The 17,045-nt window shown below is 40.5% G+C and overlaps 1 protein-coding gene across 1 annotated transcript in view; it reads right to left on the reverse strand.

Annotated features, from left to right (window-relative positions):
- STPG2 (sperm tail PG-rich repeat containing 2) overlaps positions 1-17,045 on the reverse strand; it is a 306,478-nt gene that overhangs the window by 217,311 nt on the left and 72,122 nt on the right. Inside the window, exons 9-10 of the mRNA XM_054990485.1 lie at positions 14,258-14,421; positions 11,728-11,817 (exon numbers count right to left, since the gene is read on the reverse strand). Of these exons, the coding sequence (XP_054846460.1) occupies positions 11,728-11,817; positions 14,258-14,421 (254 nt within the window). The remainder of the gene's footprint in view (positions 1-11,727; positions 11,818-14,257; positions 14,422-17,045) is intronic.

Genomic DNA, 17,045 nt, shown 5'->3' on the forward strand with positions numbered 1-17,045 from the left:
GGTACACTTTTTGAAGAAAGCCTTCGAAGCCATGTCTCATTGATAGGTAGGATACCATGGAGCTTAAGCAAAGACGTGCCATTCTTCTGCGGTGGCTAAAGAAGAACTGAGGGAGAGGGCTGTTCAACCCGCCTTTTGTAGCCACACCAGGGAGAAAAGCATGTGAAAAGGTGAGGCGAGTGCCTTTAGGAGCTTTAGCACACCCACAGCTGGCCTGGGCATGCACAGTTCCCATGTGGGACTGCACAGAAGACATGATGACAAACAGGTGTTTTTTCCTTCTATTTACCCATTGGACTAGTTGATCAGTTTCTTCCTCAGACTCCTAAGCCAACTATATGTTCACAAAAAGGTAAAAATAAACATTTTTACCAGAACTCTTCTGTAACTAGCAATTAGGAGACTAATTAATTTTGAGGTCTCATAAACCCAGGCTCTTCAATTAAAAAAAAATCGCATCACTGTCTTGATCAAACTTTCACTTTCCATGCCCAGTAACATTTTAAGTAGGAGAAACACACATTATCCCACATTTATGACCATACTACTGTACAGCTTAATCTGTTCTCAAGTTGGCTTAATTTTTATAAAATTGATTATCATTTCCAATTCAGAATGAGTGCAGAAATTTTTTGCCCATTAAAAACAACTTCAGCATTTTATGAATCAAAGCAATCACAAGTCTTGCATTTAAATGTGTGTAAATGGCAATTAATAGCTGCCAACCACTGAGTTAGAGTTGATTACTGTGTCTCATTTTGTGATAGTCTCAAATTTATTTATATGTGCATAACTTGAGCAAAAATAAATTGACTTTTTAAACAGCAAGAAGGAAGGAAGGCTCTGAAGCAGCTGGTTGTTTGAGGCTGCTTCATGTCAAGTTCTCCTGCCTGTAAATGTTGCTGTAGATTTTTGCATAAAGACTGGCACCTAAATAAATTCTGTTCACATTTCGATCAAAAGATGAAACACATTTTATAGGGAAGAGCACAGTTATAGCTCTCAAAGTTGTCTTAGAAAATAAGCCTGTAAAATCAGACTGTTCTCCAGAAGTATAAACTGCACCACTGATACTGGCCCCAGATATCAGCCTTACCTGTAGTACCAATGGGAAGGTGGCCTGCACGGATTCACTATAGGATCCATGCAGTTTATAAGAACTGGGTAAGCTAAAAGAGGCTCTAATTCTAGCAGCCAATCCTTTATACATTTACCCCACATGAAAACGCTTTGGAAATGAGAACAGAACACCTATGGGAGATGTGCCCATGTCATGGCACCCTACATTTCCCCTTCCCCACCAGTGGCAATCGATGATGTAAATGGTTGTGCAGAAATATAAAGGTTCATGACAAGAAGTGTTAATGCACATTTGAAAAGGGACTTCAGATTTCAGCAGCAGATCCATGTCTCCATAATATGTTTTCATGAGATCCATGCCTCCATAATATGTCTCCATGTTTAGAAAGTTATATCAGGAGAGATTCATGGGCAGGGTAACAGTCCTCTCCTAGACTTTTTCTGAAAGTCTACATGGATGACAAAAAAAGGCAAAATATCCAATAGTGCACATGGAAATCCCACTTTGCACCAAGCACGAACATGGTTGGGTATAGTCCACATGCTGTGTGATCAGAGACCATCAGCAAACAGCAAGCCTAATCCTTATAAGAGAATACTGAATGGTGTGTCATTCAGGTCAGTGGAGCTTTTCCACTACAGGCATCAAGAGATGTCATTTGAAAGCCAATGAGATGTAGCCACTTTGATTTGGTGTAGTGTCCGTGTTTCCCCACTCCCTGTTAGCAGACATCTGTTTTGGCAAAGGCTGCTCATCACTTCCATGGCACAGGAGCAACTAAGCCAATGGCACACAGAGGACCATGACCTGAAAGCATAGGACCATCTTGATATCAGCCAGTGGAAAGGAAAAAGAGACATAGTATAGAGGGAGCTCAACGCCTGCAGAGAAAAGGCATCATGGAGTTTTTGAACATGCCGTGCGTAAGATGGCAGTCAAGAGGTGGGGGAGGAGCATTGCTCTCAGGCTCAGTGATAAGATATCTGTTCCATTCTCTCCATAAATCAAATTGACACTGGCAGTTCCATATTCTTGGATCCTTAGTATTAGGATGGTAAGAGTAACTTCTAGCTTGACTTCACAATGCATGGCCATTTCATGCTTCTGCCATTATGCAAAGACAGTAAGAGGCTTCCGAGACACTAATTGATAACACTTGCATTAACAGCTGAGGAAAGGCTGCGGGAGCTGTTGATTCCTGGAAATATTCTAAGTGCCACAATGCCAGAACTGGAGACATTTTGATCTAATTGGTCTAATTTTGCTCCGGATTAATCTTTTATGCTGTGCACACAGCTCCTCTTTAGCAAAACTTGAAAAAGTCAGGCTTAGGCATATGTGACTAGAACAGTTATTCCTGCCCGCCAGACATAACACAAATGTTTTTTTCCACTATTTCCACCATGCCCAACTGCTCACTGAAAACTTGAAGCAGTTTAAAGCTCTTGAAAGCAACTACTTTTACCTTGCCATTCCCCACTACCACAACCCAATCGTGGACTGGCAGCAAATCCTGTTGGAATAACCTATCATGTTTGACAGGTAACACCTTTAAGATTAATGCACAGCACAGCACAGAAGCACTTCCCAAATTCCTGGAAGGATAATTTACTATGAGAAAACAAAAGAAACATATAAATGTTCAGAGTGCCTCAGCTCTCCACTGCCATATGGCATCACAGCACAAGATGAACATAAAATACTATTACTCTATTGTAAGTTAATAGGGTAATTCATTTCATAAAATGAATATTAAATTTTTGCATATGAAATCATGCAAACGTTTTCAATAGATAAATACCTCAGTCAGCAATAACTATCCAAGTCCTTCTGCTCAGTAATTGCCCTTTTGTGTTTGCGATGTCTTTTCAAGCTCGTAGAAACAGGATTACAACTGCCCTACAATGGGATTTCATTGGTTCCTAACCAAATTCTAGGGCTCAAATGATCTGGTTAAATGAAGTTTTAATGCAATTGCTTTCTTTGATCGGCAGAAATGTATTTTAATTTAAAGTAACAGACGAAGGATGGGTAATGAAGTGAAATAGTGGAAACTTGCAAGTTTGGAGGGGATAAGGGATAGTCTAACAGCAGGATCTGGCACAATGCTTTTTAAGTGAAAATTGATAAAACAGCATGACTGACATAATGTTTCTGAAATTAGAAAAAGAACCAGAATAAGCTTATAAAAGGTTGATTTTTAATCTGACATGTACATAAATCTTATTCCTTCATTAGCGCAGCAAATGAGGAAGAAACGTATAGGAACGCATCAGGGATTGTTCCATTTTAGTACAATCTGTTACAATTAGAATTCTTTCAAACCATGCAGGGCTTGATTAGCATTCTAATGATTTGGTGAACTCTAACTTCTTTTGCATAGGCCATTGCTTCAACTATGTACAAAGGATTTGGGGAAAGGGTAGGGCCATATCTCAGTGGCACAGCACATAGATTGCAGCAAGAAGGTTCCTGGTTCAATCCCCAGCATCTCTAACCAAAGGATATTTAGCAGCAGAGCCAGGCAAAATAATAAGCCTCAAATCCCAGGGAACTGCGGGCAGATATTGTATGGTAGACCATTCTAGACATGGAGAGACCAATGGTCTGATGGCATCTGACTCTATTGCCTATTCTTCTAGACCTCAATTTGTCTCTATCACCTGTTCTTCTAGACCTCCAGTTCCAAAACATTATTTGCTGTTGTACATGTTGTACATCTTACTCTCTCCACTCTCTTCCCTTGATTTTCAAATGACACCTTTTAGTACCATTATTGTGAACCACACTGCCCTCCTAATTCAAGAATCAGAAGTAGACTGGCCATTAAAGCCAGCGGGAAAAGTCCCAGTGAGACAATGGCCTGAGCAGTGCCTTCCAGCCAGAACGACCCTGATCCCAAGTGACGGACAGCCCTTGCCTTGCATGAGGGAGGTGAGAGCTGCCACCACCACAGGGAGCTGATAGCCCAAGCCCTGTGTGGGTTGGGGAAGGAAGCATGCAGCCTGCTGAGGCCCTGCTCAAAACAACAAAGCAGATACCTAGCCCAGCTGAGCTGCACAAGGCAAAGGGAATGCCTGGGCAAGCTTCAGGGGTTCAGGATGGAAACGGAGGCCTTTTCCAAGGCCATTCTTCTTCCTAGTCCACCTTTGACAGGAGTACATTCTCAAACGCTCAAGTTTTAATTTAAAATTACAGCATCACATCTCCTTTGCTTAGGACTAGTAATTTCTCAGTACCTTTTTTTCCCACTCAGCTCTGACATCTCCCTGATAATGGTAAGAGTCTGATACATTCACAGCAAAAAGGAACCACCCATGGTCATAGTAAAAGAATTCCACTAGGAGCCACAAACACATGCCATGAAGAATTTTCGAAGTCTCTCCTTTCTTGAGCCCCCTGGCACAGAGTGGTAAGCGGCAGTACTGCAGCCCAAGCTCTGCTCACAACCTGAGTTCGATCCTGGCGGAAGCTGGGTTCAGGAAGCCGGCTCAAGATTGACTCAGTCTTCCATCCTTCTGAGGTCGGTAAAATGAGTACCCAGTTTCCTGGAGGTAAAGTGTAGATGACTGGGGAAGGCAATGGCAAACCACCCCGTAACAAAAAGTCTGCCAAGAAAACGTCGTGATGCAACATTCAGAATTTGGCTGCTTCCTCAAAGAGACAAAGATCCAAAGGTACTGAGTTGTTACCAATCATATAATGGCTGCCTTTGCCTTGTCTGTTACAGCTCTTGATAAACAGACATACACTTGTATGCAAAGCACTTCAGGCATTATGGTAAACCCTTATTTCTCCACCTAGAGATTATCTGTGTTCTTAAAACACATGAGATAACCCCAGCACAGCTCAATAACGAACATGATTATTACATGATAAAAGAATTCTGAGCCAATTAAATAATAATACACATCACTATATCCTCAGTATAGGTGCCCTGTGGTGCAAAGTGGTAAGCTGCAGTACTGCAGCCCAAACTCTGCTCCCTGAGTTCAATCCCGGCAGAAGCCGGGTTCTGCCAGGAAAAGAGAGGGTTGAAGAAAGTAGCCATCAATTTCCAAGTGCAGAGAGCTCAAGCTCTTGGTTATGCTAAGGTCTCTGGGCTCAAGCAATGGTTTACCAACCCACACCCTGCTAGTATGTCGCACTCAAAAGGGACAGAGAGAGAAAAGACAAACGATGGCCAAAGCTTTACCCAGGGATTTCATCTTGTCCAGGTTGCAAAGGACAATGGGAAGAAAACCAAATAATGAAAACTAAGGTAATGAACTGTAAACCACTGCAACTTCAAGTAAAGCTAGCTTGTCCTAATTAAACATCATTTAGGATAAGTTCTGAGCATAGGGAAAGGAGACTGTGTCTTTTCACCATTTATTTGTTTACTTGCCCAGCCTGAATGCTCGAACAGAAAGTGTTTACTCTTTTTATTCATTTATTAAACTTTCTTATATTTGTAATGTTTTGAAGCCTGATCTCTGGAAAAACACCATTCCTATTCAATCTGGCTATCTGAAGAGTGGTAGTGGGAAGGGGCAGGCTAGCCATCCCTGGAGCACAATAGCTTGAATTTGCAAAGTTGTTATCAATCTTCCCCCGCTCACTGATGGGAGTATAACAGGACACACGACAACAAGATAGGACCTCTAACTGGCAACACAGAACAGACTGCTAGATGTAAGGCACAGTTTAGCAGGAGATGCTCTGAGTTGTGGGTGGCTGTGGCAGGTTACTAGTTTGTTTTTGGCACCCCTGGGGCTGGGGTGCACCCCTGAGGCTGGGGTGCAAGCAGAAGGGGCGGCATTGCCAGGCAAAGGCTTGGGATGGGCACGAGGGGGTGGGCTCTGACCTTGCAAGGGCCAACCTGAAAGAAAAGGAATGTGAGTCCATTCCTTCACATCATGATTTGTTGTTTACTTGACTATATAGTGGAATTTAAAGTAATTGATAAGTGTTGCTGCTACTGACTGGGTCTTCACTGCATTTAAAAGTGATCTTTAAAAAATACTACTTGTGTTGCCTTGAAAACCATGGTGAAAGGTAGGGTCTAAATATTTTATATATATAATTCAGTTCTCTCTTTCAGGGACGCAACTTCTGTGTGTAACTGAAAATTACAAAGAACTGCCAGAAATGCAAAAAAAATATTTTGAGGGGAGAAAAAGGGAAACGAATCCATGTGGGTTTCACATGCCTTAGGGGTATTACAGTGGCAGCAATAATCCCAGGATAGGCAAAATACAGAACTACGTGCGAGCAGCCTTTCTCTCTAACAAACTGATACTATTTAGTGACGATAAACACTTGATATTTAATGATATCTACATCTCTGTGTGGTACAGTGCACTATTAATACTCTAATGGCAACCTACTACCAGTTCTCATTAGAGCTGCATAATGATAGTAGATTACATCCGATAGCTTCTAGTCAAATTTAATAGGAACCATTTTCACTATAGAAGTTTATAATTTGTTTTTAATCACATAAAAGCATTATGGAGTAACAGGGTCTTTTATACACTGTTCTAATTTAGGAATAAAAACTAAAAAATATATAACAGAAAAACAGAATAGCTATGCATGCGTGCACACATAAAAACCCCAGTCTGTTTCATTTGCAGCTTTCTTCAAGATTATGCACCCTACTCTAAGCAAGAGAATCCATATAGCAATGCTGAATTTTTGGTCAGAAGTGATAGAGTGGCTCTCAGGAAAGCAAAAATATGTTGTGAAAAATATCCTTAACTGTGCCATTCTGCCTAAGTACTTTTCACCTGCCCCCAACAGCCCCCCCCCAATATCCTAACCTTTCCTCTATTTATTCCATTTTCCCATATAGCTTATTTATTTAAAACATTTATATCCCACCTTTCCCCAAGGCTAAAGGCAGCTCACAATACATAATAATATAACAAATATCCCCACAGACACCTAATAAAACTTAGTCAAACCTCACACCGCACAACTTCACACAATAAAATGCTTGCAAATTCATACGCCATAAAAAGGTCTCATGAAAACAGCAGCCTTGCAGAGCCTCCTAGAAGTTGTCCTTAGCGCCATAAGTGGAAGTGACCACTGGAAAAACAGGGGCCATGGTTGACACCAGGCAGTCCACCTTTAATGAGGGAACAACCAGAAAACTGTAGCTAGTGCACAAGAACTTATGAGGAGAGATGGTTCTTTTGATATGTGTGTTCCGGGCTATGAACAGCTTTAAAGGCCACAACCAGCACCTCGAACTGAACTCAAACTGGCAGCCAGTGAAGCCATTTTAACATCAGCAAGATGTGTTCCCCCAACAGCCAGCCCTTAACAACCAGATTGCTGCGTGCTGAACCAGCTGCAATTTCTGGGTCATCTTCAATGACAGTGCAAGACAGAGTGCATTACAATAGCCAGTTTGGTGTAGTGGTTAAGAGCGTGGGACTCTAATCTGGAAAACACTGGCCGTTTTCACACTGTCTATAAATCGCGGAAGGCTGCCGGCTTTCTCCCCGATTTTTGACGCCATCTGTTTACAAAACACCACAAACAGTGATTTACAGTGTTTGTAATCAGATGGTGTTAAAAATCGCGAGAGGAAGCCGGCGCCCTTCCGTGAGTCTCGCATGATTTATAGACAGTGTGAAAACAGCCAGTGTTTGATTCCCCACTCCTCCACAAAGCCAGCTAGGTGACCTTGGGTCAGTCACAGCTTCTAGGAGCTCTCTCAGCCCCACCCACCTCACAGGGTGTTTGTTGTTGCAGGAATAATAATGACATACTTGTAAACTGCTCTGAGTGGGTGTTAAGTCATTCTGAAAGGCAGTATATAAATCTGTTGTTGTTGTTGTTGTTGTTGTTGTTGTTGTTGTTGTTGTTGTTGTTGTTGTTGTTGTTGTTGTTGTTGTTGTTGTTGTTGTTAGTCCAACTGCAAGTTTATAAAAGCTTGGATCAATGTAGCCAAGTTAGCTGAGTCTAGGAAAGGAAAGACCTGGCAAACCAGATGCAGCTGGTAGAAGGCACTCTTGGCTACCACACGCTCATTGGCTCATAGCAGGGCAGGCAGTCAAGGAAGTCTAGGAGTCTTAGGTTTTAAAGGCTTTAGAATGTCAAAATTAGTACCTTTACCTTAGCCTGGAAACAAGCTGCCAGCCAAGAGGCATGGAGCAGAGAATAAAGAGGGAGATGTGATTCCCTCCGTATTCCTTTCCATGCCAGAGCTCTGCCTTAGTTCTGCCTCTGGCCTGACGAGGCAAGTCATCTTCCCTAGAGAAACAAAAGCTAGAAGTGGGAAGGAGTCATCTGTTTCCTGTACCATACCAGGTCTTTCACCTCTTTCTGAATGGTCTCTACCTTCATGCTGTCCCCAAAATCTCCCACACGTTAACCAACAGGAACACTGGATTACAACACTTTGAAAAGCTGTTGGCCACAGGCAGATTGCCATTTCATTGGACTAGGCAACAGGCAGGCGATCCCATAGCTCTAGATTCCAATATGCAAGAAAAGGAAAACTTGGGGAGCACAAGACAATAAAACCAATAAACTATCACTATTGCATCACATCCCATTTGTTTTATTTATTTGAAATATTTATATATCAACTTTCCACCCTAATAGGGTCATCCAAGGTGGCAACCGTTAAGCAGTAGAACATTTAAAACATACACACACACATATATGCAAACACATGCACAATAAAAACATTTAGACATAGAAACATAGCCAGCATATTGCCACCATTTTTTTAATTGCTGCCATGACACTCCAGGAAGCATCCAACCACATGGTTAAGTAAAACAGCACGTTTGCAAAACACACACCCTCCAAAGGATTACAAAGCAAACCCACACTTATGGCATGTATTAAACATTCTTTGAGTGACATGGCAGTAACCACGGATAAGGAGCCAACCAAGTCTCTCCAAGCACAAATAATGATGATGATCTCACATCAGGATGGCATTAATGATTGACGGGAGGGGACATGATTTCAGGTGCAAGAAAAATATTAAATTTGGGTACATATGATAAAGCCAAAGCAATTTGTTCTAAAGTCAAGACAATATCAATTATTTTTGTATTCAGACATATGTCTAAAACAAAAGATATGCTTGCTTTCATGAATATTACCCATATACCTTTAATTGAGAGTTAAAGGTTTTCGTTAATGTATTTATAAGAAATAAAAACTGCAGCATATGAACACAGAAGGATTAGACTCAAATACTACTTGTCAATGATGTGTCAATTATGCTGTTTTCATACTACAGTATATAACTTATATACATATTTTTTCTACTAAATATCATTATTGTGTACCATCTTGTATTCATTTATAATAATATTTTGTTACTGGCATAGTTAACAGTCGTTCATTTCATAGAACAAGAAGCTTAAATTTCTGAGCATCTGGTCATCATTATATACTAAGTAAAGACTAATGGGCCGTCTGTTATGAATATTAGTTGCAAAAATGCACAGTCAACAATCACATCTTTCCCCATAGGAAACTCTGAAACATAGAAACTTCTTGTCCTAATATTCTTGTTGACATACAGGAGTCATAAGAAATAGTATAGCTGGAAAACTAATGCTCCATAGATAACTGGCTGCACATCTCTTTCCAAGCACAATTCAAAGAACTGGTTCTTACCCTTAAAAGCCCTGAACAGCTGAGAGGTTGCATCTGAGAAAGAGAACTGTGGTTCTCTTAAAGTTGGTTAGTCTTAAAGGCGCTACTGGACTCTTTTACTAGCTTAGAGCTGGTGAACCTGAAGAACCATCTCCCGACACTGTACAGCCCACCAGTTAAAACGCTCTTCAAAAGTGCTGCTCAATGCCCCCACCTGTAGGCTGGTGACAACCGGAGACAGGATTTTTTCAGTGGTGGCACCTCTCCTTCTGAATGCCCTCCCCACAGAGGCTCACCTGGCAACTAATTCACTCTCCTTTATGCCCTGGAACAAAACATTTCTTTTTAACCAGGCTTTTAATTGAAGGACTACCTTTTTAGCTGTTTGTATGATTCTGGTCAAGTCTGAGAACTCTTTAGGAATATAATAGATTTCTGAATGCAGTTTTGTGATGTTTTCTGGTTTCTTGTTGATAATTTTTATGCTATTTTTATGAATTTGTAGAACACCTCTAATTTTAATTTAATGGCTACACTCAAGGGTATGAGATATTTCCTGATGACATCCTGGAGCCACAGGAGGCTACAGCCTTACTCCAAGAATCGGGGTCAGGGTCAATATTATCCCTAATGGTTTTACCTCTTGCTTTCTCAGTAGTCGACTGATAGGAATGTATATAGGAATGTATAGGAATGTATAGGTGTGGATGGAATGAACAGCTGGGGTACAAGCAGTTAATGTGGTGAGTAGGCAAGTGCTGTTTTCTAAACTCAGTCACAACACCCAATGTCTTAAGAAGAAAAAACAGTATTTCCACGATTCTTCTGCTGGCTGCCCAAGACTTCCTGAAACCTTCTAAATACTGGAGACATCTTATTTCCTTAGATCTGGCATCAATTTGGTTGGCACACCATTCAATTTATTAGCTCTGAAATGGTTGGGAGAGGTGGTTAGTTACTTCTATGGACAGTCATCCAACCCCAAGCTAGATAGGTGAGTGTGTCTAGAAGGAGGCTTTGCACAGTAATCTTTTAGCACAATTTTACACTATATTGTTTTGGAAGCTTGCTGCTCATTAGCAAGCAATGCCAGCTGAGCAGCAGCAGTACTCCTTCTGCACTGGATTTGAGTCAAAATTCTTACGTATTACATATTTTAGCTGGATTTCAATTTTGCACCTCAAATAGCAGTGAAAACTCCACCTCTGACCAAGAAGAAATTATTAACCTGATGGGATATAGCTAGATGTCGTCGTCTTATGCTTTAAAGTAGATGTCGTCATCTTATACTTTAAAGGTTTATTTTATTATCAAAGCACAGATACTTGTACAACTGGTTGATTCAATAAAAAAATTCAATGACATCAGTTTCATGTCTCTATTACCGCAAGTCCAACTGGGTCACAAACATTTTTGGAAAAAAATCAAGTTAGCCAACTGCCTTTTGCTCTTCAGACATTTGACATTTGCCCATGCAGATTCAGTCTATAATATCAATAGCTTACCCCTCTAAATTGGATTGTTCGCACAAGAGAGTAACTGCTGTCTTTCAATCCAAGTTTGCAGAGGACTAAGATGCAAAGTGTAATTAATGCCTCTCTTAAATAGCCTCAATTAAACACCTGTCTCTCAGCAATACACCATAGGGAAGGCAGATGCTTATCTAATTAACAACACAGTTCTCCGCTGAAGATACATGGGAGGGTGAAGATAGTTTAAGTACTAGTAGTAGTATGTTTTGGGGGGCTCACAATTCCTTACTTCATTTAGGATTTCTAATTTTCACTGTGGATAGAATATTCAATTATTATCTATTAAATTCTCTATTCAAAAGGTACTCAACTTTTATGCAGTTTCCTAAAAATGAAACTTTCCATAGGAAGGGCATGCTGAAGTCTCTGCTAGATTGATTTCTTCAATTAGAATTGAGAGGACATGGATGTGCCATTTTAGTTGCAGCTCCATGTTTTGAACAGAACAGAGACATGATGCTTCATAAACGAATAATTGCCAGTCTGGAGTTGGCTTACCGTGCTCGTTACTGGAATCCTCTCTGTTGCCGACAAAAAACCAGACAATTGCTTTTCTTTTTTACGCGATGCTTTGGCGCCGTCTTTGAACTGAAATTCAACAACACAAGAGTTAATTTCCTTCAAGTCTCTAAATCCTCATGTATATTATTTGCTTCACATTAGTACTGTTTACACAAAAATAATTTGACTTTATTGCATGCTTGTTGATACAATTATCATCTCACCACTAGCACCTGCTAGGTAAGGTTCCGCTAAGTCTGCCTCTATTAGGACTTCAATGTGAAACCACCTGCATATTTGCCAGTGCCACTAGATTTTTTCACTTTGCACTAGTAAGCTAGGGACTCACAAATAAAAAAATCAAGGACACAATGCATGCAACCCCTCCTTTCCTCGCCTGCGGGCAGAGGGCTATGTGGAACCTCTTCCCTTCTTTGATACACATCTCCACTAATCCCTCTATTTATATCCCATTAATTTTTTTTTACAAACAAATATGTGGAAATGCCAGGCACCCATAATTAGGCGATTGTGATGAAAAAATAAGTACTTTTTGTTTTGTATTAGTGACGTTTAAGAGCTTCGTTTTTAAAAAAAATTGGATAAAACCTTGTATACTTCACCCTTTCAAGGAATTTTAATAGTGTGCCCCACCTCCTTCCACCTCCTTCCATCATGAGACCCATCTCTAAATTTATCTATAATAACTTCTAATGATAATATATGTTAGCTACTCAGCTTGATTAAGACCTAAGGGAAAAAATTATTTGCATTTGAGAAATGCTGGAGAAAATTGTTCCTACAACCAGCATATTTGGTAATATGTACTCTGTTCCTCCCCACATGATTATAATTCTGTTAAATTAAGCTGTCAGGGAATGTTAATGGGGCTCTTAGGTAGTCATAGGTAATATGTTTGATAATATGGAATTTGAGAAAGAAAGAGATCCTCTGCTAATTAATTGATGCTGCATGAAGAAGAGGCTGTTTTTCTAGCTTGATTGTAAAACTATGAGCACTGAAATGTTAGTTATTTCCTAATAATTAAAGATACTTATTTTTCTGTATTTAAAATTAATTAATCCTTTAAGCCATATAAGCATTCCTTTCTTATTTAAGGAGTAATTTCTCATTCAATTATGATGATTCACATCTTTGTATAAGGCACTGCCCTAGTTTCCATTATTTGGTCAACTAGGACACTGGCTTATTATACATAGATATGAAATCTTTTTCTCCTCCTCCTCCTTCTCCCCCACCTTCTCCTTCATTAGTTGGTCCAGTTTGCCTTCTGCATTTCATCTCATAGGGAGCGATCAAAGAATGCAAGCCCTTTGTCAATACTGACAATCCTATGAAGGTTTATTCAGAAGTAAGCAGGGCTTTTTTTCAGCTGGAACGTGGTGGAATGGAGCAACTCCCCTCTGTCTGGAGATCGGGGGTGGGGCCACCAGCCATGTGACCATTTTCTCCTAGGGCAACCCACTGAGTTCCACCACCTCTTTTCCCAGAAAAAAAGCCCTGGAAGTAAGTATAATGCACAAAAGTTTACTTGGAGTTCAACGTGCAGCCTGAAAATGGTGTGGCAGAAAACAAGAAGAAAGAACCGGGTAGAGAATGAATGAAAAATGGCAATCTTCTACCCACCACCATGGCAGTGATAACAGCTGGGAGGGCAATTTTTATCAGAGCTCAAGGAAAAAGGGTTAATCTCCCCTTTTTGCCTCAGCAGGACCCATATCACAACCTATTTTTCAATGTATCCTGTTTTTCAGTATATCGTTTTCTAACAATCATGGATCTCTCACAAAATGTGTAGTGTGACACAGAGTTGAACTTTTCAAGTTCTAAATGAATTAGCAAAAGTAAGAAAAATCAGCTCTTTCATTTGGTTGTACTGGAAGCTCTAAGGCTTCTTTGTCAGCTCTTGGTTGGGAAGTTGCTGGATATTTTGTGGGTGGAGCCTGGGGAGGGGAGGGTTTGAGGACAGAAGGAACCTTAGCTAGATATAATGCCATAGACTCCATCTTTCAAGGCAGTCATTTTCTCCAGGAGAACTGATCTCTGTCATCTGAAGATCAGATGTAATTCCACAAGATCTCTAGCTACCACTCAGAGGGTGGCAAAGCACCTCCCTCCCCTTGGTAGATGCAACAAGTGGTCTACATAGGCCACTGTTCCAACAAGCCCAGACATGGTCTTCAAGGAAGCCCGCAAGGAGAGCATGAAAATAACAGCCCTCTTCCATTGTTCAGCACTTGACATTCCAACGTATAATGCCTTTGAACGTAGAAGCTCAATTTAGTTATGTGTAATAATCATTGACAACTCTGTCCCTTATATGTAGAACTAAGTATCTGTTATTGCATTCGTTTGTTTCAATATCCTGGAATGAAAACTAGTGGATGCAGCCTCCATCCACTTGCTAGGCAAAGAATCTGGTTTTCCCATTAAGCTGAGTTTAGAGTTACTATAGGTATGTATGATTATTTGGGCTTTGTTTCTTAAATACAGAAATCTAATTTACCTGATAATCAGCGGGGCCAGGGGTATTAAAAGCTTCCCTCTTCACTAAATATAGAAACCTAGGTGATGAAGAACCAAATGCACCTTTCTTCTTTTTCCCCAAAGAAGCTTTTTTAGAACTTTCTGCTGATATTCTGTAATTGAGGATATTATAGAATGCAGGACCTGCAACACAGAGCACAGTGAAATTTCGTAAATCTAGAAGACACTCTTTAATGATTTTTGTAAACCATAAACAACATAGTGGAAGCTTGGGAAGGATTGACAACGGTATGATATCACTTCCAGTTCAGGATACTTAGCTTGAAAAGATGACACCCAACGAATTCTCGTCCCTGTAGTGAAAACCACAAAGGTCAACGAATTTCTAGAGTGTCATGACATCAAACCAAAAGTGACATCACAATGTCGTCGTTCCATGCCCCCTCTCCAAAGACTCCCACTGGTTGCCAGTGAAACCAAGAGTGCAGCACTTGGCTGGCAACTCTTATCTGGGACCTTCTGCGTGCAAAGCAGATGCTCTGCCATAGGACAAAAGCCCCTTCCCATCTCTATAGAAGAGTAAAGAGGGGGACTTTAACTTAATGTACAAAGTGTACATAGTGCTTTTTAAGAGAAATATATTATTAGTTAATATTAAATTTTTTGAGAAATATATTAGTTTATAGTAATTAGTTATATTAGTTTATGACAGATAGATCAACTGATAGATCAATTGATAGACAGACGCACACAATGTAACTTGGCTTCGTTCCAGAGTCTCTATTTCCCATGTTTCCTCTGTACTATATATTTTGGGGCTTTCTACCACAGAACTTTATTAAAATCCAAAATGGCTTCCAAAATATCACTGTTTTAATCCAGAATTAAAGCTGGACAAAGAAAAAATATGTGGCTTTACTACTAGCACAGTAACCACTTTGGATGGTTGGTTACAGAGGTGCATGTCCTTCAGGAAAGAAGCTCCTCTTTCAACAAATGGAGGACATGAAAAAATGTGGTGCTCAGCAAAAACGGTTTCTGGTGAAGACAAATGGTACCCCACACACCTTGTAGATCAGGGGACAGAAGCAAAGACTTGCAGTCAAAGACAGAGAACAAGGAAAGGGGGTAACAGAAGGAAAATACACTGAAAGCAGCTTTTCAAGGTAAGTATTGAAATAATGCAAGAAGACACTAAATATCAGGCCCTTTAGAGATACTTTTCAAATTATTTGCATGTCCTCTCTCACACAGAGCCTTTCTACAATGAAAACTTTAAAAAGCACTAAACTAGGAAATCAAACCCCTTAAAATCCTAAATAATTAGAAAAACCTTTGTAGCATATTCTTTTTCTCAAATATCTGCAACTATCCTATTTGGTAGTCTTGTTATTTCTACAAGCCTCACTCAAAGACAGCACTCTGGGGGGCACCATTCATACTATTTGTCTTAGGTAGCGACAAATGTTGACGACCTCTGGAATCTTAGCATAACTAGGGTGATCTGAAACACCAGAATGAATCACTTCTTCTGACTGTCAACAAGGGTGACCTTGTCAGGCATGAAGGGATATGTGGAAACGTCTGAGGTGTTATTTTGCAGTATGTATAGTAAAGACTCGCTTCTTTGAATAGCCCAGGAAATGCCTACAGTTGAATCATCAGTTTCAGATTCTTAGACTGCCGTCCTATGCATATATATCTTTTCCTTGTGTTCTCAGGAAAACATGAAATAATGCAAAGCAATACTATCCAACCTTCCCACCAACACTAAAATCACAAATTCATTAAAAACAAGTCATGTTAAATTAGTAGTATTACTTACAGGCTTATATTTGGAATAGGATGTAGCTGGATAAATAAAATAAATATTAACATGGGTGATCTGTCATAAACCCAAATTTAAAATTGGAAAACTGGGAACGGGAGAACAGTGTTTTTACTTTAACATGCTGTGTCAGCTGGGCTGGGAGAAACAGCACAGGAGCGGGCTGTTGGAGAGGTAAACATTTCGCCTTGCCTTTCCTAAGCTACCAGGGTAAAAATGGACTGAGACTTCCTCGCTCGCTCGCTTGCTCTATGAGTGTGTGTGTGAGTGAGAGAGAGAGAGAGAGAGAGAGAGAGAGAGAGAGAGAGAGAGAAAGCTGGTGCTTTTGGCCTTAGCTTGCAAGGGAAAGGTTTTCTCCTCGCCTCTCCCTGTGTGTAGTGTGGCTAATTGTGTAAGGCCTGTCTGCTTGGGAGTCTGCTCCCACACCCTCTGCTATTGTCAGGCAGGGCGCATGGGCTTTTGAAATTTAATGGCTTCCTCCTTGCCAGAGGCACAAGTTTTTGGTCCAAGCATTAGGGTGAGTGCCAAGGGGCTCTTGGCCTGGGGATCAAGCCTGGGGACCCTGTAAGGTTTCCCCCTACTTTTTTATAGAGGGAGACTCCCTTTGTTGTGTTATCAGCTTTACTCTCCAGAGACATTAGATCAGTTTTTTTTGGTGCCAGGGTTCCTCACAGAAAGTAGAGTCCAGGAGGAAAATCTATATTGTACAATAGTCATAAGCAGACTTCTTTTTTGGAAGAAGATGATGGCTACTGAAGGATCATTTCCAGCTACCTGCCAGAAGTGTGCTATGTTTGTCTTCCTCTCAGAGGACAAGAAGGACTTTATTTGTCATAAGTGCAAGCTATACTGTTACTGGAATAAAAGGTGAAGAGCCTGGAGGAACTTCAAGTGATCAAAGAAGGAGAGGGTATCATCAACAAAAGTCTTCAGACTCTGTAAAGGGATGAGGAGAGTCGTGAAGAGGACAATAAAACAG

The sequence above is a fragment of the Eublepharis macularius genome, chromosome 10 (assembly GCF_028583425.1).
Source record: "Eublepharis macularius isolate TG4126 chromosome 10, MPM_Emac_v1.0, whole genome shotgun sequence".
Classification (NCBI taxonomy): Eukaryota; Metazoa; Chordata; class Lepidosauria; order Squamata; family Eublepharidae; genus Eublepharis; species Eublepharis macularius.